The sequence below is a fragment of the Dermacentor andersoni genome, chromosome 3 (assembly GCF_023375885.2).
Source record: "Dermacentor andersoni chromosome 3, qqDerAnde1_hic_scaffold, whole genome shotgun sequence".
Taxonomy (NCBI): domain Eukaryota; kingdom Metazoa; phylum Arthropoda; class Arachnida; order Ixodida; family Ixodidae; genus Dermacentor; species Dermacentor andersoni.
The window spans coordinates 116,023,443-116,050,574 of NC_092816.1; the positions used below are offsets into that span (position 1 = coordinate 116,023,443).

General features: G+C 44.7%; 1 protein-coding gene and 1 long non-coding RNA gene across 2 annotated transcripts in view; both read right to left on the minus strand.

Moving 5' to 3' along the window:
• Positions 1 to 4,155: 4,155 nt before the first annotated feature.
• Positions 4,156 to 27,132, minus strand: part of LOC126539239 (uncharacterized) — a 64,206-nt gene continuing 41,229 nt past the window's right edge. Inside the window, exons 3-4 of the mRNA XM_072286882.1 lie at positions 5,705 to 6,091; positions 4,156 to 4,227 (exon numbers count right to left, since the gene is read on the minus strand). Of these exons, the coding sequence (XP_072142983.1) occupies positions 4,156 to 4,227; positions 5,705 to 6,091 (459 nt within the window). The remainder of the gene's footprint in view (positions 4,228 to 5,704; positions 6,092 to 27,132) is intronic.
• Positions 8,399 to 10,170, minus strand: LOC140216759 (uncharacterized). The gene is made up of 2 exons (XR_011893431.1): positions 9,779 to 10,170; positions 8,399 to 8,496 (listed from the first exon to the last, which is right to left on the minus strand). It is a non-coding gene; the product is annotated as an uncharacterized lncRNA (long non-coding RNA).

The following is a 27,132-nucleotide window of genomic DNA, read 5'->3' on the forward strand; positions in this document are numbered from 1 at the left end:
ATCAAGCAACGGTAAACTTGGTGTATAATGGAGTTATGTCGAGGGATCTTGAAGCATACCTGATAACGGCAGTGTCAGGTATGCTTATTCACATATTTTGAACTTCGCAACTTATTTTGAATCACCTGCGGCTTTCTTTGTCAAAATATACGCAAGGTGCTTTGTCCACATCACCGAGGACTTCGAAGAAAGCAACTACAAATTTGGTTTGACACATTAAAATAACAAGAAATAAAAGCGACGGTTGAGTGGTTCTTTGCGACGTTTCTTTTTAAATCAGGACCATCAAAGCCTAGCCACACATTATACTTAACAGTCCCCCTATCTTCACGGAATTCTTAACTGGCGTCGTTTGCAGCTGTTTCATGACTTCGAAATATACAGCGAATACCGGCAGTACGGCACTCTACAATGCTTAAGTAACTTTCTGGAAAGGCTGTGATTACGTCACAGAGGATTTAGCACACATTGTTCGTAACGTCGACGTGTTTCGTAATTCAACGAAGTGTATAGACCGCGCCTCACATAGTTGACCACAGAGAATGTGGAAGAGCAACTACTTGGTGTGTATAAAATGTAAATATGGGGAAAACACAAGTATTCAGCAATTATTTTCGAAATTCGCAGTTACCCTAAACACTTCCAACTTTCGGCGCACGTCACTCAAAGCGTGACCCCCAATTTCTATAATTATGAAACGCCTGTCGTTGACGGTCCTCCCCTGGTAGAAGCACAACCTCTTAAACGGCTTCTAAACGGGCCGAAACCGAGAGCTTAATCATTTTCATATGACACCTAATTGATACATTCATTTCAGAATTTGCCTGCACATTTCACTTGAGAATCCACACATTCCTTCAAATTACAGACTTCGTGTGGAATTTAGAATTTTTATAAAACTGCGAAAACTTGCATATAACGTTCTGAGCGCGTCTAGTTCCATTAACTACGTCGCTTTAATACGTTTGCCTCTCTTTCATGGAGGGTTGGCAGGGGTATGTTTCAAGCCGCGTAAAAATAAAAAAAAGTTGGTTTTGTACTGCTATTATTATAGTTTTGTACTTTTCGTACATACAGGGAAGAAGTGTTTTGTTACTTTCATCGTTTTTATTTCTTCAATGGCATTGGGGGCTCTGCGTTAGTGCCACTACACTGTACGCTAATGTTTTGCAAGGGAGATGCTAGCTTGCAGGGAACATTGAAGGCGGCTCTATTTTTAGGAAATGTAGGGCTGTTAGGAGGAATGATGTGCATGGCAGCGGTTGGAGTGTAGGTGTTAATTTGGTGCTGAATAAAACACAGTTATATTCTGCTTTTCTCGCGGTTTACGGGCCTTTTATGAAGCGCTACGAAGCTTCGTCTCTACCATGGAAGAACCTAAGGCGGCATAAATTTTGCGATTGGAGAGCGTATAAAATCCATGTGGTGAACACCAAAATTTCAGAGTGTATAGGTCAATTATGCTTTTTTTTTTTCTAGTACTACTAAATTATGAGCTTATTTCTTACTTTGGCGACCTTACAAGGAGCGTGAACTTTATTTGCCAGGTACAGTACTAAACGTGGCACCAACGTTCCATTTAAATGAAAATAAGTAGACCTATGAGGCGTTTGTCATGCATTTCATGGGGTATTCATGAGTTAGTTTACCATGAGTTGCATTAACTGACAACGACGTATATCCTCTACAAGCTAAACCCAACCTGCTAGGTAACACAGAGCTCTCGGAAGAAAGGTTCCTTGGATCATGGCCAATGCTTTCTTGCCTGCGAAAGGCCACAAAAGCCCTTCTTCACTTAGTGAAGGATATTGGATTGTATGAACCCATGTGACAGTGGAGATTCCTCGGCGACTGATTGTGAATGACTGACTCTTATTTTTTTTTCTCTCCTTATCTATTCATCCCCTTTCTCTCTCCCCAAATGTAGGGTAGCCAAACGGTGGCGTCCTTGGTTAACTTCCCTACCTTTACTTCTTCGTTTCTCACTGTCTCTCTCTCTATTAGCCGACATAGAGATTAACTGTCTCCGCGGCTGAGCAATTTAGTGTTCTAGATTGGGTAGAAAGCGTACCCGTGTTTCACAACTGCCTCCCCCCTCTCTACTCTCTCCTGAAAAGCGTACATATTTTTATTCACAAAATTAAACGCCCTGTTGGTAGCCAGCGCTTGTTCTGTTCGTCCTTGTTGTCTTGTTGTCTCGTTTTTGTTGGGGTTTCTTTTCGTGCTGTTTCCCCGTAATGAAGGAGAATGTGCTGGATGATGTATGGTAAAAGTATGAACTGTGTATTGTAATTATTACCTTTGTAAAATTCTTATTATAAAAGCGTTCTAGAGCGTTTCAGGGCATTTTTCCAAACCGCTTACAAAGGTCTCTCATCCTCAAAAAAAAAAAAGAAGAGAGGAAAACCTGATGGTGTAGTGAATGTACATCTGTGCGACTGAGCGGAACTTTTCGAGGCATGCGTAGGCCATGTTTTAAGAGCGTCAGTTGAACACGGTCTTCGAAAAAAAATAATTCGTAGGCAAGTGCTTGAAAGCGCTATACGACCGTTAACCACAATGTGTCCCACTCTCATAGAAAAACTATAGGCGATAGTGCATTTGGTCCCAATGTGCGGAATGTTACAGGTAATATAGGCACGAATGTTTCGGGAATTTCAAAAGTCTCCCAAAGTTAGGCAAGCAGTTACTGAATAGCAGTTTTCTCCCTATTAAGCTTAGGACGAGGGGGCAGTGGCATTTCCGCATTTTTTTTTGGTGAAATTAACAATGTCACTTGCTTATATTTGATGTAAAAATAGGGAAGGCTATTGGTTATGTGCAAGCAAATGTTAAGTGCTCCAATTAATTACGGTCTCAGCAGTCACTTATTCCTACAAGCGCTGCAGAGCGTTGCGTGTCTTAGGAGTATCGCAATATTAGTCCCGCCATCCTCAGAGAAATATGGAAGGCACCGTTTTGTAAAAACGGAAATACCCTTACGTGTAATGCGCGAGCAAAGTTTCAAGAAAATGAAGTACCGGCTTTGCAAGCAGTTAAATAAATAATAGTCAATACACTCAAAATTAAGATTGGCAGTTCGTATAAGTAATCAGAAGGCGCCTTGGTGGAGCTCTGCTTCACAGTACACTTTCATGTGAGTAAATAACACTCCTTTTGAAGTCGAAGTAAACATTCACGCAGCTGATAGATCAGCGGTTAGGCTTATGATGAAAATAATACTTTAGTGCGGCCATCGATGCGCAGTGATTTTCATTCTTCTTTAATGTAAGTTTTAGAGGAGCCGAAACGCTTGAGAGAGAAACGCCTTCATGCTTCTTTCTATGAGCAACCATGTAGTATACGAACGCCAAGTCTTGGAATGACACTAGCGTGAACATATACAGGAGTAGCAAAGATTGCACTGGAAGTATGGCGAAGAAGGCCCAGAGGTCGAGTAATGTTGAACAGCTTTATTTACATCGTATAGTTAACGAACGTACTCTGACCAAAAATATTGCAGCCATTTATTCATAATTTCGTCTCCTGAGATTTTAGATGCCATTTTATTCCAGCTGTGAGAATGCACTCTGAAAGAGACGTGCTCCCCCTTATACACAACGGATTCCGCAGATGCAAGAGAATGCGTCCGTTCTCACGGCTGTTGCAGTAGCAGTTTGCAGGCCGTTCGCCACATGTGGACGTGAGAACGGTATTGGTATAGACAAGGTGCTCGTTGATTTCGTTAAAGCGACTCAATGATCTCGTACTAACGATGTTCAGAAGAACACAATTTAACGCAAACCGATGAACAGCGCACAGGAACGCCTGCGCCGAGTCTAATCCCGTTTGCTGATTGACCTTGTCGGTGGGGCAGACGATTTTCGACTCAGGGGCATTTATCCAATGAGAGAACACGGAGCTCCTGCAACAAAAAAAAACAAAAAAAAACAACAACCTAATCCTCGCAAGTTGTTTTGGATTGTTAGGGCATCCTAGCTACAAAAACCTAAAATTTTCTACATGTAATCAATACGTAATTAGCCTCGCATGTATTTTATATTATTAAGGCTCGTAAAAGGATCTGTAATACGGTGGAGAGGTGGCATCTATTCTGAGGTGGTTTCGCTTAGCGGGTGGCCAAGGCTGACGGACAAGGGAGTAGTGCAAGGTCGTTCACTTCTCCCGAGCCCCCGAACGCTTGTAAAAGCCCTCGAAGCCACTCCTGTCGATCTCGTCAAAGTTTCGCTTGTAGAAGACACACGCGAGACAGATCAGAGCTATAGGCCTATAACTGTTGGGTGAGGAAGGGTCCTTGCCCTCTTTGAGAATAGGGATTACAATTCCTTCTTTCCAGGCAGAAGGAATGTAGCCGGCAGAGAACATGGAATTGAAGAGTGACAGTAGTGTTTACCTGCACATCGGGCGGAGAAATGGAATAGTCAGTCGCTTTAAGTCTTGTCTAGTTGCCATCGCATGTCTAACGACCCTACGGGGAGTGCGTCCTACTTTTCGAACGCACGAGCGCCAGAAAAAGGCCCGGATGGTCACCGTCAAATGGCTCGCGCATTATATTGGCACCACGCGCTGACTTGACCATTCTAGGTGGTTCACGTAAAGATTTTCTTTGGACATTGCCAAGAGGCGTGTGTAAGAAAAATGAGGATGTCATTAACGATCACGCCGGCATGACGGCGACCGTAGCATTGGCAAAGTAATCAGTTTAAACCTACTGTTTCTAGATTTTTCCAGTTATTGAATACCCTGCGTTTGAGTATACTTTCCATGCGGGTAATATTAAATTAACGTTTAACTTGTGCTTTCGGTTGACGCCAAGATTGACACGCGCTTGTTCCTGAAACTTGTTTCACGAATAATTTTTTGACGATTGCCAAGTTTATATGAAAGGGATGCAGTAATTGGGGCCAAGTAAAACAACGCAATGGCGCGAACTAAAGCGTATATTATTTTTCGTGCATCGGGACTAAGCAGCCGAAAATTGATAGCCCCGCGTTGTTACGGCCTTTGTGCGTTTACCTTAGGCGCTTGCCAAACAGTTCCACTAGTTCAGTGTTAGTTTAAGCACGATTTAAGCAATGCTTTAGCTGGCAGTTTTATTCTGATTCGTGAATCGCAGGGCGTCAAGCAAGTACTTACGCATCACAAAAATGTTGAGCACGCTCTATGGTCCCGGGCCAAATTGCCACGGGCATTTCGTTCGTAAGTGCACTTTGCCATTGACCGCCTTTCCCAAGGATTTGTGCAGCATCAGCATCAGGAGGAATTCACTCTCGCAAACAATTCCATCGTAATAGCTTTTCCCTGTATAAGGGCTCGCATGTGTAACTCTAAAAGCATTTAATAGCTACAAATGAAGCCATTCTTTCAAAGTGCGCGACCAGAATATAACGCTCGAGCTTTTACACGCAGTATAATACAACAACAGCCAGCCCAACCAGCTACGCTGCTAAGTTACAGTTCCTTCGTTCTCGCATCTTCTTCTTTTCGTGCATCCGTTAAATATCCGTCCTTTACACGCGAAATCGCAAAACCTGAAAGAGAGCAACGGCTCTGAATCTGCACCGAGCAACGCATTGCTCTCAAGACTCGAATCGGAACTGCTGCAAAGTTCGGTACGCCGGTTGACGGTAATTTCCGAGATATGAGCCAAGCTAAACGGCCGCAGGGCACGCCACAGTGAAGACAAGAGGCCGTGCAAGTGCACGGCGAAGCGCTCGCAGCGCTCGTCGAAGGAGAGAAGCGAGGAATTGGAAGCATTGGAAGGAGCGTTCTCGTGTGGTGCTCGCCTTTTGGCCGCCGAGCCGGGCGGCAAGGCCCCCGCCGCACGTATGTACTCGCCGCCGCCAATCTTGTCCAGTCCGCGGCGGGGGTCCGAGACCGGTGCTCGCAGGGCGTACGGCAGCACGAGCGAGCGCAGCAGCGCGGCGTCGTCGGCCGAACGCAGCAGCTCGCCGCCGCTGATCTTGTCCAGGCGTCGGCGGCCGTCCAGGCCGCGGACGTACTCGCCGCCGCTCAGCCTGTCCAGCGTCCGCGCCCCCTTGGCCGAAGACGGGGAGGCGGGAACAGCGCGCAGCTCGTCGCCGCGCACCTCCTGCGAGGAAGCAAGCGCCGCGCGATGTGTTTCGCGGCCCGAAGAAATAGCGTGCCATTTGCGACGCGTGGACACCGACTCGCGAAATGAATTTTTGCTTTGCTTACAAGGTCGCGGTCACTGGGAGCCCCGACCGGGTTTTAATAGATGACTGAAACGTTCAGTACACAATTTCGATTTATGTTGGTGGCCCTGCTGTATCTCTCTCTCTCTCTCTCTCACAAAGACACACACACACACACACGCACGCACGCACGCACGCACGCACACACACGCACGCACGCACGCACGCACACACACACGCATATGGGCAAGAGGTAGTTAGAGAGATGAGATGCACAACTTCGCAGATTTATCTTTGGTCTACTTGCTCAATAGTTTCGAACGGTGAACCGACCTTTTTCAAGGGATAAAGTAAACATTCGCAACAGTCTCTTTATATATTTAGACAGAAAAGAGTGAGAGGGGGAAATAGAAAGCAATATTCCGGAGGCAGAGCGCCTAGGGACAAAGAGATTACTCGTTGGTAACGGGTTTATTCACGACGCATTCGTCAACCCCTTCATCATTGGCAGTGTACAGGTCGCTGACACGATCCCCCTTACGCGTTCTTTTACATGATCGACGAACACGCAAGCCAGTTTGCGGTGTGTTAATCAAATTGAGTAGAATGCTTAAAAAATAGAGAGGAAAAAAGAAGAAAACCAGAAGGTTAAAGCACTTATTTGCTGGTAACGGGTTTATTCAGGTACAATTCGTGGGGTTATTCCCCTCATAATTGGTAGTGTTCAGCTATCTGACACATTCCCCAGGATGGGTGTCAAGAGTTCATGGGATGAGAAGCGTTGAAATATGAATTCGTGACGCGTGCTTTTACACGGTAGACAAACTGGCAAGCCATTTTGTGTCTTTATCAGACAAAGGCGTTGTAAAATTAGTAGAATGAGTAAAAGAATAATAATAAGCACAATTTTCGTTTGTGTGAGTAAAAATAAAGAAACAGTATAATAAGGTAATACGAAAACAGAAAGAAAAGGCAGCGGGCAGAGTCCGTTCCGAGAAGCCCTGAGAACTGATCATGGCATAAAAGAAAAGGGAAAGACAATAAACGCGCGAGAAAAATCAATGCAGGAAAAAGAAGAAAAGGAAAACCCTGCAGATGACAATAATACTGTGGCGAAATAATTAGTTCAATTGGGTTTTATTAGTACTGGTACTTGTAAACTGCTACTTGGGTGCTGCAGCGAGGTAAAGAAGGCATTAGGAGGTTTACGCGCTCCTTTTGCCTTACCTTGCGGGCAAACATCGTATTTGTTTTGCCGAAATAAACAACTTGAAAATCGAAAAAAAAAAAAGGTACAGTAATGTGGACGGGTCGGTCAGCTCCCCAAATGGAGTACTGAACGTTCGTGGAGCTCAGCCCACGTATTCGCTTTATTTATCCTCCGCATCTCAGAAAGCTCAGCACTGAAGATGCCGTAGCTCTCCGACTTATTCAGACAAGCACATTTCCAAACCTACACAGATACAGTCAAATGCTCCCACATACATATCGCGGCATCTGCCCCTGGTGCGGCGACACACGCCCTACCCTTATGAAAATGGTTATGGCCTTTATGTTTACTGTATGTTTCCCGCAGTTCACATGAGGAAATGTCCTTTATGTTTCCTCCATGTTGAAATTTGGCCACTGCTTTTATGTTTCCGTCATGTGTCCTCCCTTTATGTATCCCTTATGTTACCGTACTTTATGTTTCCTCCATGTTGAAATTTGGCCACTGCTTTTACGTTTCCTTCCTGTGTCCTCCCTTTATGTATCCCTTATGTTACCGTACTTTATGTTTCCTCCATGTTGAAATTTGGCCACTGCTTTTATGTTTCCGTCGTGTGTCCTACCTTTATGCATCCTTTATGTGGCCGCAGTGATGAAATCCTGTATTTTACGTAGACATGCATAGATGAAGAGTTCCGTGTGCACATTTTATTTTTATAAACATTTCCTGAGTTAAAAAGTTTTGCATTGGTTTTCATTGTAAGGTTACTGTTCCCTACATGATGCAGCGCACGGATTGGAACTCTGCTATGGCACAGAAATTCATGCCAATTTGTTCTAAAATTACAAAGTAATTAGACTTCATAGATTATTTCAGCATAACACTTGGATTGCCACTGTACGTTCCTCACTGCAGTGCTGCTGTTCTAGTTATGTCTTTGTTACTAATATAAAATGTAATGTTTGGATAGAAAGATCAGGTTGGATCAGTGCTCGCACTTTTAAAAGAAAGTTTTGACTATACTTTGCAAAGGTTTGTCTGAAACTACGAACAGTTTATTGGACTATCTGGATGTTACTGCAATTTGCCACGTCTGCTCACAGCAGACCTCTGGAATGTGGTGCTTGGGACCTGAAAAACAAAACAAAAGATAATCTTTTTCACCAATTCAAAAATATTCATACAAGCAAGAACAGCCTGGCCTGTATGCACACAGCTAAGAAACGTGGAGCAGTCAAAAGCAGCTCATAAAAACATCAGGGCGACACAGAAGCTTTTAACTAATTGTTGTTTGAAACAGACTGAGCTGCCAGTCCACTCAGGTATTAAACTGCTCACATTTTTTTTTAAACATTTCTGCAGCAGCTGCTAAGTAGTACATGACCTTTAGATGTAGGCAACTGGCCAACAAATCTTTGTGTTCCTGCTTGTACAGATGTCTCGTAGTTATATCTCAAGTGGTTACACCATTATATGGTAAAATTCAGGCGGGAATAAAACCAGCAGCAAACATCAGACTACCTGGGAAATTATCACCAAAACTTAAATATCTAGTAAATCAAACGAACAATCGATTACGAAGCGTCTAAAACCTAGGCCGCAATTTTGTAGCGATCCCTTTTCCGATGCTACTCCTTTTGCTCATTGATCTGACCGACATTCGGCTATCGTTATTAACTAGAACAGCCAGCCATGGAAGGTGGGTTATAAGAGTGGCACACATCGAGCGGAAAGCATCGCAAGAAAATCGCATCCCTTATTAGGCAGTGCTACAAGCCACTGCCTTTAACAATCGCATGCACTGACATCCTGTTCTTCGGATTAAAATATTAATGAAAGCGAGCGTCTGATTGACATGCCTCGATTAAAAAGAAATTTCGCTGTTGTAATGTCGGTCTATATTTGCCCTACAATATAACAGACAAATACGCGAGCACGTCGAACACAAACAATGCGTACAAGTTCTCGCGAAGCTGGACTTCAAACTGAACGCCATCAATAAAGTAATCTTCACACAAGCTAATATCTGTTCAAGTGTCACACATCGCCGTCGCGTGCCAACTCGCGATGCCCGTGACACATCGACATGCATTACACACGTAACTTGCGGAAATTCATATCTACGGAAGAATTTCTTGCCGGCAAACTACCGAGAAAACAGTAACTTTCAGCGTTTACGTAAATATTTGCCCATTAAGTCCCAACGATCAGCGGTGGTAGCACATCACTCCATAAAGCAAATAAGCGGTAAGAAATAATAAATTTCACGGAAACTACCCTCGTGAAACGCTTTGCTAAATGTGCACAGCAACATGGTCAACATACGCTCAGAACGTGTTCTGTTGTCGTTCCACAAAGCTTACTACATGAACCAAAAGCTGCGAGAATGCGCGCAAGCGTCAGACCTGCTTACCTTCAATGTGGTCAGCAAACGGCTCCTTCGTCTCGCAGGCAACACGCGACGACGCTCTTTCCGGCGCGAACACTGTCGAATTGCCGATGAACACCAGCGCACGAAAGCACAACTTTCAAAAAATTCTTCCACGCACCATAATTCGAAGCCACAGTACCAGGTATTCCACGAGCGAACGCGGACAGGCGAGAACAAAGGCAGCTCGGACGGGCGCTGTAGTACGCATAAGACACTGGCGTATCACAGGAAACATAAGGCGAACTAATGGCGTTATACGAGTCCAGAGGTTTCCTGATGGTTAATGCACACGGTACGGATCACAGTTTGTTTAGGCACTTCGAAAATATGATTCAATTAACGTGTAACTGCAACGAGTACTCTAACTGCGCACACCAACACAACGTGGCCCAGCTCAACCGTCACACAGCGGCAGCGCCGCACTGCGGTTAACAAGTGAATTTAGCCTCCGAGATCTACATTTTCTTTTAGGGCGGGCATTTTGTAAAAGCACGGCCTTCGAGATTTAAAAAAAAGTCGTAGCTGGAAGAAAGGCTGGTATTTAAACACAAATTATTGAGTTTAAAGTGTCTTGGTACGTTGCTTTTTTTTTAAGGTATCTACAGAGATTTCAGACGAGCTATGCGCGAACTTTTGCCGACGGACACGAGCCAATCAGCGCGCATCATGTGCAACTCCGTGTGCTTGGGATGGCGGACGGTGGGCGGGCAGTCGCGATAGCTGTGAGACCCACCGATCAGAAATTCGGAATCACCACACATATACACGCTTCTTATGGCGCCCAGTGGCGTGTTTTTGAGAATGTCAGGCCTTATCTTGAATAGGTGGAACCATATTTCCTCGTAGCGTAAGGAATAAAGACGACAAAATGTGGCGATGGCTGGCTTGCAGCGGCAGCGGAACTTCGGCCAAAGTGAAGCAGGCGTACTGCTGGCATGCTCGCGTAATCAAATACGGCCATACCCCGCACACAACTTTCGTACTCAGCCAACTCACAATTATAAATTATTCAGTTGTACGCCCAAGCAAGCATTTACGGGATCCGCGCTGCCTTTCTACGCGTGCTAATATCGACACAGCAGTTACTCGTGCTTGTGGTCAGCGCGAAAGCGACGAGAACAGCTACTTAAATGGTTGTATAATCATATACGCTCACTAGCAGAGCGGCAGATTGGCCGCGGAGGCGTCCGCCTCTTTTGCGGTTCATGTAGCGCAAGCCATCGAACACTGCGCGTCGTGCCACCGCGTCTCCAGCGGCCGCGCAATTGTGTTTTGTCGTGAGGGATTATTCGCTGCATGAGGCTTTGATGTACGTATGTACTGTTGATGGCGCGTGGTGATCAATACGGCCAAGATAGATAGGGAGGGGGAGGCAGGTGCACCCCCCCCATTTTTTTTTACTTTGATACGCCAGTAGTTAAAGTTAATACATCTTTCAGGTAGACAATCCATCTGTAGCATGTGTAAAAAGATAATCACTGAGCGCACTCTATGTTTCCTGGATGTGCACTCGAGGGAGTACACAGCCAGGTAACACAGAGTGCCCACACAGGTAACATAGTGCGCATATATATATATATATATATATATATATATATATATATATATATATATATATATATATATATATATATATATATATATATATATATATATATATGAGCACTATGTTACCTATATATATATATATATATATATATATATATATATATATATATATATATATATATATATATATAAAGTCAGATATATAAAGTAGGTAGATTATTTCCCAAACTGGAGGCGAAGCGGAGCATCTGAAAGGCGCCTGCTATGAGAACCGTCTTAAACACTCAATCAACTATATTTGATAGCCTAGCTGGCGCAAAACTTTCATGAAATTCTTGCATATTAGGTTAAATACTGCAGATTTCTGCATATGACTTGCTACTGGAGAATAGCAGGTTGAAAAATTAAGAAATACTTTATATATTAAGAGAATGCATGGCATAAATCATTATATACACCATCCTATTTCATGGCATGCTCGATTTTCCGCACAATATAGCCACAATTAGTGCCGGTCGGCATGTCTAGTGCGAGGGGTGCAAGCAGTGCCTTTTCCTTGAATCTGCCAGTGACTAACATACAGCACAGATAGCTCTAACTGTACTATTCGCAAAAGATGCTTACTGCGCACATTCTGTTACCTACATGTGCACTCAAGTGCACATGGAGGTAACATATAAAGAGTGCATGCACCATATATAGATTAATGCTCTATGTTACCTACGTGTGCACTCAAGTGCACACCTAGGTAACATCCCGCCGTAAACACAAAGGGCACATACTACAATAATTATAATAAGGGTTGTTTTCTTGGGGCAAAGGAAAGGATAAGTAGAGATTTAGTACTTACAATGACTCTGCAGAGTGTATCAACGGCTGTCACAAAGTACAGATATATCTGCCTGTATTATATGTACAGACAGTTGTTATGTGCACTCTATGTCACCTACATGTGCACTCAAGTGTACGCTCAGGTAACACATAGTACACACCCAGTTAACATCCTGCCGTAAACATAAAGGACACATCCTAGAGGCATAATAAAGGTCACTTCCTCGAGGTATACGTTAGGATGAGTAAACATGTGGTACACACAAAGTTGGCGTCCCGGAGGTCACACAAAGGACAAGGAATCATAAAGGTCACATAGGGCACAAGAAGGAAACATAAAGGAAACATAAAGGCAATGACCATTTTCATAGGGGTACACTCTTTCACATCTCGTGGGGGTGCGGGGGCAAACCTCAACACTTAAAGACGCCTAGCACGTCATTTGAGCGGTGGGAGGTACAGCTGACCGGCGATACCCTGGTGGGACAAGAAGCTAACGTCCAGCAAGTACGTCGAGCAGCCATGGCCAGTGGAGTCCTCGAATGAGGACACCACCCACTCGACCTCAACAGCAACCACCTCGATGGTCCGAATAATTGTTTTCTCTCTCTCTCTTTTCAAATGCGCTGATTGAATTATTATTTAGTTATTCTAACTTATGGACTAAGAAACGAGAAGTTTTCCATGTGTTCATTTATGCGATGAGTAATTGTTGTACATTCCTAGATAAAGCATAGCTCTCTGTCTTCCCGTCCACGAGAGGACCGGAAGCCTGACTGGAGAAGCGTGACTCCTATTTTGTCAAATGAGTGCAATGGCAGACGGACATGTTTTGAATATGGGCGCGTGGGCGAGAGGTTTGTGTTTATTTAGACGGGTCTGTACGCGGTCCCAGTTTGGTCTGATTGGGACCGCGTTCAGATTCCGTCTAAATGACCGCAGGGTTCACCTCCGTGCTCTACGACTTCTCCGATTTTCAAAACATGTCACCCTGCCAGAGCATTCATTTGACAAAAGAGTCACCCTACTCTATTGCCGCCTTCTCTGTGTATATATATATGTATATATATATATATATACATATATATATATATATATATATATATATATATATATATATATATATATATATATGTGTGTGTGTGTGTGTGTGTGTGTGTGTGTGTGTGACTAACACGGACAAGGGTATTTCTACGTTTATATAAATATCTGCATGCGTTTTCAAATCGGATGTTTACCTTTATGCGCAGCATTGAATGGCGCTTTGTGAATTACAAGAACTACGCATGTTTCATAGGGGCTTGTTTTTTGCTTTGTCAAAAGCACCCGGACGATTCTCAACTTTCATGTATTCACTTTTCGTACACGCTTATTCAGTTCACCCATGAAATTAAAATTAAGCTTCCGAGGACACCTAAGCAGTTCCTATGAATTGCCAAGGCGAAAGGGTTAATGTCCAATTAAACGCCGCTGAGCGGCCCTTCGAGTTTTAGGCTGCAAGTAATGTTTGCGGTAACGCTCGTTCCGTATGCGCCGTGTATGGGGAGATTTGAAGACGACGGCGTATTTCGCTGCCTGCCTCTTCGCTCCTTTTTCTGCGTTCTTCCGCTCCCTTCATTTGTCTGCGATGCACTCGCCTGGACGGCTACGTTGCGCTACTGAAGAGGTTGCGGCCGCCGGTGATGCAAAGGCTTCAGACTCCATAGCGGTACGCGTTGCCCGAGTCAATAAGCGGGAGCCAACATCACTCGTGGCGTGGCGTCGCAGCGAATGGTACGTTAGATGCGGTTGCCTTTCTTTCGCTGCTGAGGCTCTGCCGGCTTTTTCACTCGGTGGGTCATTTGACACTCTTACATCAAACTAAAGACGAGAATCAAACCGATCCCTTATGGAGAAGCACACAATCTGCGACCTCAGAAATGCTGCAACAAGGTGCGAGTGAATGAACCTACGCTGCAGTGGTGCTAGTCTCCCTTACGCAAAGGGCCAAAGGTGTCGCGGAAAATCTGCAGCAGAAAAACGGACTCTCTTCAACTGTCGCACGGCGTTATTGCCGACATTGCGATACATCGCGGTGAGGTGTACTCAGCTATGTGTGTGCACTTGTGGCGCTTTTCCCACGGGCATACAAGCACCTCGGCCGATGCCCTCGCTACTCATCCGCAAGGGTTTGCTGAACGGCAGGTTAAAGAACGTGTCAAAGAAAGAACTTGCATAGAAGAAAATAAGCATCAAAATCATTACCGTGTTCTACCTTCCTGCAGGAACATAGCACATCATCTCTGCTCCAGGATGAGAGAACGCGGGCTGGACGCTCTATAGAGTCGCACGTTCACGTGTCGATGCACTCGGTTCGCGCTTCTTTATGAAATTGCGATAAATGAAAGGCTATTTTGTACACCATTTGCCACATCAGCGTCGGCTCTTCCAAAGCGTCCACAGTGTTTAGAGCTTGTACTATTTTGGTCCTTAAGGCACACCGTGTGCTTCTAGCCATCTTTATACGCCTGTTGGCTGACGTATTTGTCTGTATGCGATATACTATAGCCTCTTTCTTGTTATAGGTTGGCGAATGACGCAACGTGTGCTGCAATGCTGTCGATATTTTTCTTTAAGTTGCTGCATATAGGAAACCCAAATAATGGCTGTTGGGATGGCAGATATGAATCGATGGGGCGACACGGACGCCCGCTGATGTGAGATTGGAATTTGACGGATGCATGTTTGCTCCGCGAAGTGCACCGCTGAGTGCTAAAAAATAGAGAAACAAGCATAGCTTCTCATTTTTGTGCACTTTGAAAATACTGGATTCCGTAGAGGTGAAACACGTAGCATCTCTACCTTTCTCGTTACGCCCGGGGTACCTTCAGGCAGTGCAGACTTCATGCTTGCAAACAGCGCTGCGCACCAAGATATGTTCAGGCTCTCAGCAGTGCACCTCCACGATGGTTTTATATTTGCTCGGGCGAGGATGTTGTCGAGTGGCTGGGAGTGGCACCAGGAGCGGTCGATTGCGCACAGAGCCGTGCTCGTCGGGGGTCCACTGAGCGCCATTGTGTTTTCTGGGACCGCTGTTCGTTGTCAGGACAATGCTCACAGCGAGACAGTGGGAAAGAATTGGCGAATATACGCCCGAGGCGTATGGGTTGGCGCGTATACTCCGTTCGAGTTCTACGCTTCGGTGTCACGTCATTCTGTAGCTGGCACAAAGAGGAGAGTACGCAAGCGCGTAATGACATATGCGTGAGAGGGTGCCATGCAGACTGCCCCATCTAGAGTAGTACAGGGATTCGCAGTAACTTCAGCGCCACCACACGGGGATGCATGGCACTAGAGGGTTAAAGCCGCGTACAGCGGCGATCGGTGCTTCCTCGGGTCCCGGTACTGCGATTTTCGATTAGCAACAGCGTAAATGATGCTTCGCATAAGCATATTGATCTTTGCATAAAGTAGACAACAACATCCGTGATGTTTATCACCTAACTAAACGACATTTAAATCAGGGTTTCTCGCAAATGAACAGTTCTTCTTTGAACAGCGCCGTTCAAAAATTCGACAGCGTGTCATCCTATTTAAACTAAAGTTATTAAACTAATATATGTATGCATAATCCCGTGCAAGCATTAAGTGTGTGTCTTACGACCCTCTTAGCCTTTGTGTCCTTAATTATCGTCGTCAACGTCTGTGACAAACTTTGATTAACCGGTTTAATGTCGCTTCAGTTGCAGTGGTCTGTATGTGCTGTGTTGTTTTTGTCGCTGCCATCACCTAGTTTAGCACTTACGCTATCTTTCGCAGCAGTGGTACAAAATTCGCGCTGCCGCCGTATCTGACTGATCTTCCTCTCAACAGAAGTACCTCATGTAATATGCAAGCGATTACAATCTCATCACCTCGTCATTATTTCGTCTGGTTCCGTAAGGTTCTCGTCGCCTATTAACAGCAGGAGAACGACTATAGAGTTGTGATCCAACGCTTGCAAATTCACTTGTTTCGTTACCGTGTTTCCTCATTTCCACTTTACCTCCCAGAAACGCCAACGAAACGACCGATTTCCCACCCACAGGACGCCGTTTGCGTCAGCTTGTGCGACTGCACCCGGAATTTTGCTAATGCTTTCGAAGAATATTCCTACACCACGTAGCTCACATCGTTGAGTCAAAAACTTTTGAGCAACCGTACATGTACAAAAAAACGCGCGATAATAAGAATCTATCAGCGGCGAATAAAAATACACTGTGCTTGCTGACTATTTTAGCCCTCTAATTTATTAGTCAACCGGACAGTTACAGAACACGAGCATGCGAGCAGACGAACCAGAACAAACTGCCGTCGAGTTTTTGCACGTCACTCAGTCGCGTCGCAAGAGTGACGAGTAGTTGCGTAATCGCATTATTACTGCATTACCGCGTCTTAGTGTGGCACGCACAAGGACGCCTGCTAATCTGGCAAATTTGCGCGATTGGCTCGCAGCAGCAGCTCACAGGTGCCCTGCGTATCGGCGTGCACATTCTTCCCGTTTCTGCGTGCGCAGGCCCATAAACAGAGTGTGTCACTGCCGCGCGCATTTATTTTGCCGGAAATGTGCCACGTGCTCGCTAATCCAATTACCCTGCGATGCATTTTGCTAAGAGGGACCACCAAGCTTGCGATTTGCAGAATGGGGCCTGCGAAACGATAATGCCACAGACACGGCGCCTCGCGCGGGCAAATTACGCGATGTCTCAGCGCTACATATGAAAGCACTGCGTCGGTGGCATTTATGCTGCGGTCGAGCGGCGAACCGCGCGCACACCTGAGAAACCAAGCATTCCGGCCGCGTTGTTCGTCACTACACTTGATGTCGGATTTGTGAGAAAGGAACTCTCACCAATGGGTCCCAACAGTGGATGGACCCAGAGAATGGTTGGCCGCGTAATGCATTACGGGCATCCACTGCAAACTTAATATATATAATCTACTCGACTTTAGTGTACTTTCTCGAGTGTGGTGCATTTTTTTCACGGCTATACAGCATGGATTTTGTAAATCCTTTTCATGCGTGACAGAACTAACTTATTTGACAGTCGAACTCTTCGCTGCTTTTGACAACGGGTGTTTAATCGGAGGCATACTTCCGCATATTCAAAGCAGTATTTGATCTTGTCTCTCACCCCTTACTCTGTTGAAACTCAGGTTATAGGTCTTAAAAAATATTATTGCCTGGATTGTAAACACTATTTCAAGCAAAGCCGAATTTGTGGCAGCTAACCATTTCTATTGGCCTTCCTGTCCACTTACTTCGGTTGTACCGCAGGCTTCTGTCCTTAGCCCTCTGCTATATTTAGTCTATATTTACCACGTGACTTCTATAGTTCAGTCATCTATTAGACTATATGTTGACAACTGCCCAATTTGTCATCTAATACATTATCTTCTGACAATAATCTTGCAGTCCTTCAGTCTGACCTTGACGCTATCATTAACTGATGCAACTCATGACAAATGCGCCTGAATGTTAAGAAAAGTTAAGAAAATGTTAAGAAAAGTGTAATGAGAATCTCCCGAAAATGGGCCACCTGCAATCCTCTTTTTTACAAAATTGGTAGCTTTATGCTTTATGTATTTTGAAGTTCACATAACTGCTAACCTTTCTTGTCGAAATCGCGTTAACTACAATACTAATAATGCTAATTGTATGTTAGGTTAGTTATGCCGCAGCGCTTAAAGGGCACCATCGTCCCCTAAATCAACTTTATATAAAACAGTAGCAATATCTAAGCTTGAATATGCATGTGTATTGTGGGGTCATAGTCAATCATTTCTGATTTATCAAATAGAGTAGGTGCGAACCATAGTGTCCGTTTCATTTTGTCAAATTATTCCACCTTCTCCAGTGTGCCATAGATGAAACTCACATCGCAGTTTCTGAACCTCTCTTTGCGTAGGATGACGTCGCGTCGATCAATGTTCCACAACTTTTTTCATAATATTCACCTGAAAAATGAACTTCTTATTCAGTCTGCTTATGATCCGTGTCAAACTAACCACCGCCATAAAGCTTGCGTCCATTTTCGTCGCACTAATTTGTTTTCTGATTCATTCATCCCGAAGAAAGGTAAAGAACAAAATTACTTAGCCACCTACGTCGTCAGCATTCTGAACGCCTCCGCATTTATATATCTCATCGTTGTAGCGCACTGGAGCAGTCATGGCTCGAAACCGCACTAATCCCCACACTCCACAGTACTGGGATGTCCGGTAAGCTTACGCGAATTTTCCAGTGTCACTCGCGGCTGCCTGAGCCCCATGGTCTACTTGCGATCGGGCTAGGTCTGCGGACTGCACGCAGCTCAAGGCACATATGAGAGCGTTCCGGTAATGTAATAAAAAAAAAGTGTAAAAACAAATGTTGTCGGATAGACGACCTCATTCCCGACCCGACACTCGCGTCTTCCCCTCATGAATAAGCTTCTCACATCGGCTAGACCGTTCCGCGGAACAATTTCCTTGGATCACTGGCATATTATGCACGGCGCGTCTCCTTACCGGTCGTTTGGAGGGGAGGGGGGGGGGGTATATAGGGCTAACCTTATCACGCTTTGCTATCGCGCCTCCAATTCTCCCGATTACCTCTCACGCTCTTTTGGATTCTCCTAGCCTGCATTTCTTGCCGGTAGCTCCGCGAATTCCATCCACACAGCCCATAGACTTCACACTTCTCGTTCGCATATACCAACGATGCTGCGATATGGCATGACTGCCAATGTCGTCTTCTAGTAAGGCTAATAGTACTGGTCGCTAAAGAATGCAGGCCTCGGGGAAGATGAGATGCCAGCGTCCACCGTTTTAACGTAATAAGTTTCACTACGTCTCTCTAGCATTCGCTGTGGGCTAGTTTGAAAAGACGATGAGGTAGACTATTTTAAGCAGCTAGGATGTGTTCCTGGGTTGAAGGAGCTAATTGTTGCGCGGTTTCGCTCATGCTATTTTCATACAGAAAATAATTATGCCGCTAACACCCATTTGTACTTCTATAGCACGGCACGGGGTATGAGCACCAAATTATTATTGCTGATTGCTATTGCTATCTCTCCTTGGATGAATGTATACAGCCGTCTTCAGTTCTATGACGACCGCATGTGTGACATGCATGCTGAAAGTGTGTCCAGCGAACATAGAGTTTACGATGTTTAGACAATGTTCATGCCCCATTTTTGAAAATATCGGCTAACGCATTTTGTCATCAGAATAGGTGAGGACGGCGAGAGAATGATGATACGGTCATGTCATCAAGAGCCACGATCATTCTTTGCATGCGTCGAGCTGCTGCACTCATAAAATGCTTCTGGCTCCGATCTATGAAAGTAGCTCAGCCAAACTTTAAAGCGAAGATTTTCAAGCTAAGTTTCCTTAGCCACACTCGTCGTAGTTGCCTAGTGGCTATGTTGTTGGGCTGCTAACCACAAGGTCGCGGAACCAAATCCTGGCGGCGGCATTTCGATTGGGTCGAAAACGCCCGTGTACCTAAATTTGGGTGCAGGTTATGGAACCCCACGTGGTCCAAATTTCTGGAGCCCCCCTACTAAGGCGTGCCTCATAACTTGATCGTATTTTTGACACGTTAAACTCCATATTATATTTTTTCCTTGCCTCTTTCTTTGACTTTCCTACTGCTGCTGCTGCTGGCACACCGCGTCGGAAGGTGGTTCAGAGCGTTTCTATACATGACAAAAGCGCAGCAGAGATGAAAGGTGGGGCTAGAAACTCGTTTGGACCTGTGCACAGCGTCGGATGTTCAATGTGCCCTCTGGAACTTTCTGGGCGTCGCCATATAAGCCTGTTATAAGTTATTATCCGTGACCACCCGCAAAAGCATTGCAGAAATTGTAGCGCTTACTTTTGTACTAAAGTGCAAGTGCAGAGGGAAGCTAGATAGAATTGTAGAGAGGAGTGGGGGAGGCAGAAAATGGCTTGAACAGACGTTGTCGCGAAACGAGTTAATAATGGCCTTGCAACTCTTCACTCGCAGTTCCCACATAAATGGTTGTGGTGTATAAGGAAAATGTTACGTGAGAAGGCACGGAAACGCTACTACTGTAGACACGACGGCGGTTGCGGCCAAACGGGACAAATTTAAGTTCGAGGTACTGTACGGTATGTTTCTGCTATTCTGAAAAATAAACACCATGCGAATTTGTCAAGCGGACAATTTACACGGGGCGTGCAGAAGCAGAGTCGCATTAAAGCGCTCCCTAGACTCTAGGCGACAGTGCAGATGCTGTCACACACCAAATCAACAGTTCTGTGCCCGCCGCAGTAGCTTTGCGGTTATGGCATTGGTCGAGCTCAGGCGTTTCATCCCGACCACGGCAGCTGCATTTCGACGGGGGCGAAATAACAATAAAAAAAAACGCTTGGGCACTTAGATTTCGGGCGGCGTTAAACAGCACCACGTTGTCAAAATTATTTCGGAGTCTGCCACGATGGCGTGCCTCATAATCCGACTGTGGCTTTGGCACGTGCAACCCCATAATTTAATTATAAATTTTAATACTTCTGCCATGACGCGACGTGTCGCGTGAGACAATGAATATGCTGAACCCTCTCAGAGGTTATGAAGTATGGCGCACAACAACGCCTCAAGCAAGCACTTCCCCCGGTGTGTGCTGTGTACTACGCAGGCATAGTACACGCAAGATAAAGTTTTACTTCAACTCACTAATTTAGTGTTGGACTAAATGTTGAAGAAATAATACATCCGCCGTCGGTATCACCGCTAATTAACCTCAATCAAAGCAAACAGCACAGAGAACTTCACTTACATCGATTTCTACAGTGCGTGGAATCCGCATAAGTTCCTCATACATATTCTGAAATTCTAAACTTACTACATCCTTGACCCGATCTAAAATTATGTGGGCCATTATGGCCCACATAATTATGGCTACGACAAATAGATACGATTGGTTACTAATTTACGCCCCAGTGAGAATTGGCTCTAGCAGTGGAGATGCTATTGCGAAACTAAAATGTACCCTGCAGTCATTCTTTAAACAAAACGTGAACAAACAGAGAAATAAACACGAACTCAAATCGTTTCCTCTCAGCGGTTACTCAGATCCTGTGCGTTATTACCAGAAAGAAAAATCTACACAAAAATTTAATATGAGCAATTGTGTTAGGTCTGGGCTTGCTTTCATCACGCTTCGTTTTGGTGCCCAAAACAGCCAGGAAAATTCAATACACGCATATTTTGTTCTCGCCAATGACGACTAACCCAGAATGCACTCGCAAACTACATGGTGGCGTCGGTGAAACGTTGGATAAGCGACCCCTTTTCAGCGCATTACAAAACTTGCGGGACCAGGCGTGATTTATGATGTCTCTCTAATTGCACTCAAAGTGCTTGCGAGACGTGCACTACTGGTAAGTTGGCCAGCCTCTGTGCAAACCCCGTCAATTACTGATTGCCGGTCCAACTTCCCCGCAACCTAGCGTAACTTCTCCTGACTTCATATACGCACGCTTCTCCTGTGCACACGAGGATACGAGTTTGAGCGCTGCCTTTGTTACGCGGTTGCCGTGTCCATTATGACTTGGTGCTGTGTTGACACCGCGATAGAGCAAACAGAAGTGGCAAGCAGGAAGATTTATCACCATTGGTCGCGTAAGTGTTCCATTTACTTCACGTTCCTAGGAAGCACGCCACACGTGATGGCATGTGTGGTGTTTCTGGCCGTGGCCAACACTGCTTCCGTTTGAGTTTCCAAGTGTGAGCGTTTAATTTTCGTAGCAACGTGGCAATGACTATATCCAACAAGAGGTCAAACTAAAGCGGTCAGCAGTAACTTGGAGATCGCTTTGACCGAAGTTGGGTAATGACGACGAAAGCGGAGAAATAGACGAATCTTTCGAAGCTACCTGAAGACGATATTTAGAGGTGACAGTAAGGAATTAAATTACATTTCGCAGAAGGCACACAAGGATCACGGTGTTTCTCATTGCTAGTAATATCGCTGTCAGAAGCACGCGTGCGAAAAATACAAAGTGTACATCTAAGTATTCTGAGAAATGTAGTTTATAAGAACTCTCTAAAGCCAAGAACACTTTCTCTAATCTACAAAGTTGTCTTTTAAAGTGCTATCACAGTAATCGCTTGCGTGATTTTGCTCGGCAAGTGCTCCGGTGAGACGCACAGTTTCAGCAATAACAGCAATCAGATGATATTAGGAATTCCAAGCCTTGGTATGACAAGCACAATAATATGCACGTAAAACGAATCTTGTTGCATTGAAAGAGTCGCGCGAGGATGTAATACCTCAAGTAATTATGGAAGATTAAAGGTACAGCGGTAAGTTCATTTACGAAGTTTTCGCAAGACTAATTCGTTGTCACTGGCACCTGAGGCCAGATTAACATTGGCATCGGGGCAGCAAGTCTATACTGCACTTTGTTTACGTAGATCAATAGAAGCTCTCACAACCAGAAAGATCGTCCTTCAAAAAAAGGTGTCGCTATCCGTGCAGTAATTAAACATCAATTAAACAGAACGCTCGGAAAGATGCACGCAAGCAGTGTGTCTGATATGACATTGTTTGACAACACAGTTCTCCATGCTGACGATAGCGCTGGACTACATTTTAGTCCTTCAGTGTATTTAAAGGACGCTGAACATTATCTTGTATACCTTCAGTGTATATGCACACCCACACGTTACCCCACATAGGGTGCTTTCGGAAGTGTAGCGAGAACGGCTGTATCTACGCACAGGTGAATCGAAACGCCAACGAATACGCTGACGATATAAGAGCCAAAGAAACGCTCACTGTCTCCGCCATTCACCAAGAGAGCCGTGCGAGGTGCACGCAACAGCGCAGGTATGTAGAATATGGAAATGCGTTTGAGGAAGTCGGTTTCGCTGCGCTAGGTGAATATTGGCACATATTTCAAGTAGTCAGCTGCTTTCGGTTACTCGCAGACAGAGATTTGAAGGTGCAAATATTAATGGCGCTTTCGCTAAATTTGTGATTCCTGTGTTATTTCATGCTTACTCGAGGGCCGATCCAGCCTAGCAAGAGGAACTGCTTGTATAATTTTGAGCCTACCACTTTGTATGCACAGTGTTATTGTTTATATATTTTTCCCCTTCGTAGGCTCCGCTTCTACTTGTTACATGCATGAGGCAAAAGAAAAGAAACAAGAGATTCGGGTATTTTCCTTCTGCGAACACGAAACGAAAGCGTCTCGTGGAACAACAATCTTTTCTAGAAGTCATTTAAATGAAGCTTGTTTGCACACAGTAAAATGTGCGCCATGGGCCTTAAACAAAGCACGCACTTACGAATGGGCAAGTAGATGATGATGACTAGCACGAGTGGCTGGGTCAGGCATGCATGTAGGTATTTCGAGAAAACTATTTATGTGACTATAATGTCAGTTCTCAGAAAAGTTAACGCTCAAAGTTATGATCAAGTCCTGCGGACATGATTAGCTGCTATATAAGAAAAGTTATTGGTATTCCACGAAAACTCGCGCACGGTTGCATTTTAATATCAGTGCATCAATAATGCCACAGCAGGAAGCAATTTCAAATCTACATATTGGTAGGAGCGTAATCTGGAGGATTTGCGTCGGACATGGCAAGCTCACTTTTTCATTTGGCACGGGCTATGGAAAACCTGTGTGCGTAATTTGCGGTATGTGCGTTACTAAGTTACAGTAGAATTATCTCAAGGTTTCCTAGAATCAAGAGCGCGGGAACGTTTTGGGCATGTTTTTCTTTCTGTTCGAAGGTCCGCATCTTCTCATGTCACTGCTGGCTCTGGCGTATGCAAAAACTGTTCCTCTAACAAACAAATGAGCGATCCGGCGGTTCTTACTTCGGCGGGTGGTGGCCCGACTTATAGGAAGACACATATGTGACAGCCTTACACTATATTACAAGCGGAATCTCGCATACAATATGTTCTGCGTATAGATACGTTTGCCCATTGTGCAGATGCAGTTTATCGTACCATGTGTGGCACCACGGTTTCGTATAATTACGTTCTGGTAACAAGCGGTGCTTATTGGAATTTTTGCTATAGGAAGTGCTTTTTACCCCCCTTTATTAAAACATACGCCGCGTGACAAAGTCAGTTCAATTCTAGTCAGAACAAAATCCTTCGTAAGGACATTTCATTATGAATTCAGCATGGTGCCACGCGTGTACAATTGCCAGGTGTTTAGGCATCGTTTCCGCCAGTTTTGCAAACAAACTCTTCCTGCAGCAGATATTTTCTATAGTGGCGTGCAAATACTCAAAATGATGGAAAAGTGTGTTGGTATTTCAGTCTGCGGTTTGTATAGGCCCGGCACGCAGACACGCCACCCTTGCGTCTTGGGCGTTGTCTGCCGATGGTGTTTGCACGGAACAATTATGCCTTTGGCGAGCTGATAATTAAGCATGGTGGTGGTGGCGGTGGTGATGTTGAAGCAGGCGGGGTTAGCCTGGCATACATAGCCGGCAATTGTTCCGCCTGATCCTCCTTCGAGTTGAGATCAGGGGTGTGTCACCAGGTGTCGATGAGCCCCGTGTCTCGCAGGAAGGCTATCAGCAGTCGCTCTCTTCCTGAATGCCGCGGGCCCTCCGGGGATCATTTACTCACCTTCAGGGCTGATGAAGGGACAGGCGAGAAGAAAAAGAAACGCCATTCGCTTGACGGTTCTTTAAGATTTATCAAAGGGTGCTGCTGCTCGAAGGTCGCGTTGACAGTTCTGTCGCCTCCTTTTGGCATCGGTGATTTGCATCAACCTGTTTATTTGAATCAAGAGACCTCGATCCGCTTGCGGTACAAAAGGCACAAGGTACTTGCTCCTCAGATTCGACCAGTTCGAGCCACTTTTTAAAGAGACTCATTTCGCAGGAGACGCAATTCGTTTTATAGGACTTGAGCGCACCTAAAAATGTAAACGCCATCACGACGCACACCTCACCCCATTCTGCTGCGTTTTATTGCTTTGTATCACTTTCTGTTATTCCAATAACTTTATTATAATATACGGTTAAGATAGTCTTTAGGTTCTGACAGTATCCCTCGCTGATCGTTTTTATTTGATGAGGAGGCATAGCGAAAAAAAGAGTAACTCCCTAATGCACACCCTCGCGATGACAGTTATTAACGACCAAGGCAAACTTAGTTCGCATAACTAGGTTTCTCGAAACCAGCGCTCAGCTCGGTTTTGGCGCAAAGATAGCCTCAGGCGCACACTCTGCATTTATTGAGGCGGAACTTGTTTTCCTGCACTGAATTTAAGTTGCTGAGCTGCTGGCGACCAACATCGGAACATTATGAGACTCTCTTGGGTATCGCGATAGGCAGTTTGGTGCGCACTTCTCCCGTGGTAAGCACGTGGATGGTCGAAGAAACTTTATCATTTCGCAGAATGTCAGTACAAAACATAGCTGAGTCTCTTGTCGCCTGATGGAGCAGCGCGCTGTGCGGTGAAAGCCAATCTTGCCACCGAACAAATGGATATAAATAAAATGACAACTCTCTTATTATGGCCAAACCGTCTCAAGAAATATTCCCCGCATTTGATTTTGGTGGCCTCTACCATGGAAGAAATAAAGTTGTAAAATATTTTTGTCAACCTTTATTGACACTTGTATTCTTCGGCACAAATAAACCAAGAATAGACAAAGCTTATACAAGGAAGTGTACTGAAATCTGTGCTTGTAGCAGTTGGCATATCTTGCCGATGAAAGAAAACTTTCATGTGAGATTCACTCTTCTTGTGGAATAGAAATCACAAGGTTGGATTTCTTCGTTAGCAAAATTACAGCCCTTTTTGCGGTGTCATCTGAGCTTTCGTGTTCGGTCTTCAGCATATGGAGGAACTTTTGTCCACGAAAGTGCATGCAAGGCGCATTAAGGTAGAGCGCACGTTTGAGGAAGCGAAGCCACAAAGCACTCGTCGAGTTGTAGAGAACGGTTCTCAGGAAACGGGGTGTTTTTTTTCAGTGGTTATCTGAGCGCGCAAATACTTTAATGGCGTTTTCAATTTATGCGGAGCTGGATTTCCTAGCGCTCACGCTCACCGCTTCATCCCGCCCTGACTTTTTGTTCTGTGGTTTATCATACGTAGTTTTAGTTTTTTTTTTTTGCAACGTCATGCTTTCTAAGTTAATTTATGGCTCTGGGAGAACATTCATGCCTGAGGCTTTAGTCGTTCATCACAGTTGCTGTAATGTTTTCCCATTGATGAGGCGGAGGAGGAAAAATGTTTGTTGAGAAAAAAATGGGGAAGCACGTGTCTTTCTGCATTGAATCCTTTTGTGCTGTTCTGGTTTTGATTTCACGCTCAATTCCGCCTAGGTTCACGAGCGCTATTGTTTTGTTTTCATTTCATAAACCATGTCCGAAATTTTATTTAATAGCGGCTTGCTATCAATAGAGCAATGTGCAGGATTTTTTTTTTGCGATCGCGTGGCGAGGTTTGGCGAGGTGGTTCATTCCGTCGTCCAGGGGTATCTTTTGTGCCAACCTTTACCATTAAGTACGCTTATATGTTGTCAAGTATGAGAGGATGATACTTATAAGAGGTCGCCGTGAAGAATAGCATCATTTGATAGCTGACTCTGCGTCTGCCTGTCTTAGCAGTGGTCGAGTTGTTTCAGTTGGTACTTTGCAATATGTCACAGTAGTTTTCCGAAACAAGGGTAGTCCTCTTCGTATATCTCTTTTAATTAACTACTGTGGTTTTTATACTACCGAGAACAAGGTTTTATATAATCTAACCTTAGAAGGTATCTTGTCGCAGAAAAGTTCAATACAAAGCGGTTACCGATGGCGCAAGTAATACGACATGTTTTACCTTCAAGGTAAGCACTTTTTACGATAAAATTTTCATATTATTGTTTTTTCATTGAATTGCTGAGCTACTGCTGCGGCCGTCTTGCTAGTTACAAGTACAACTAGCAACAAGTGAGAATG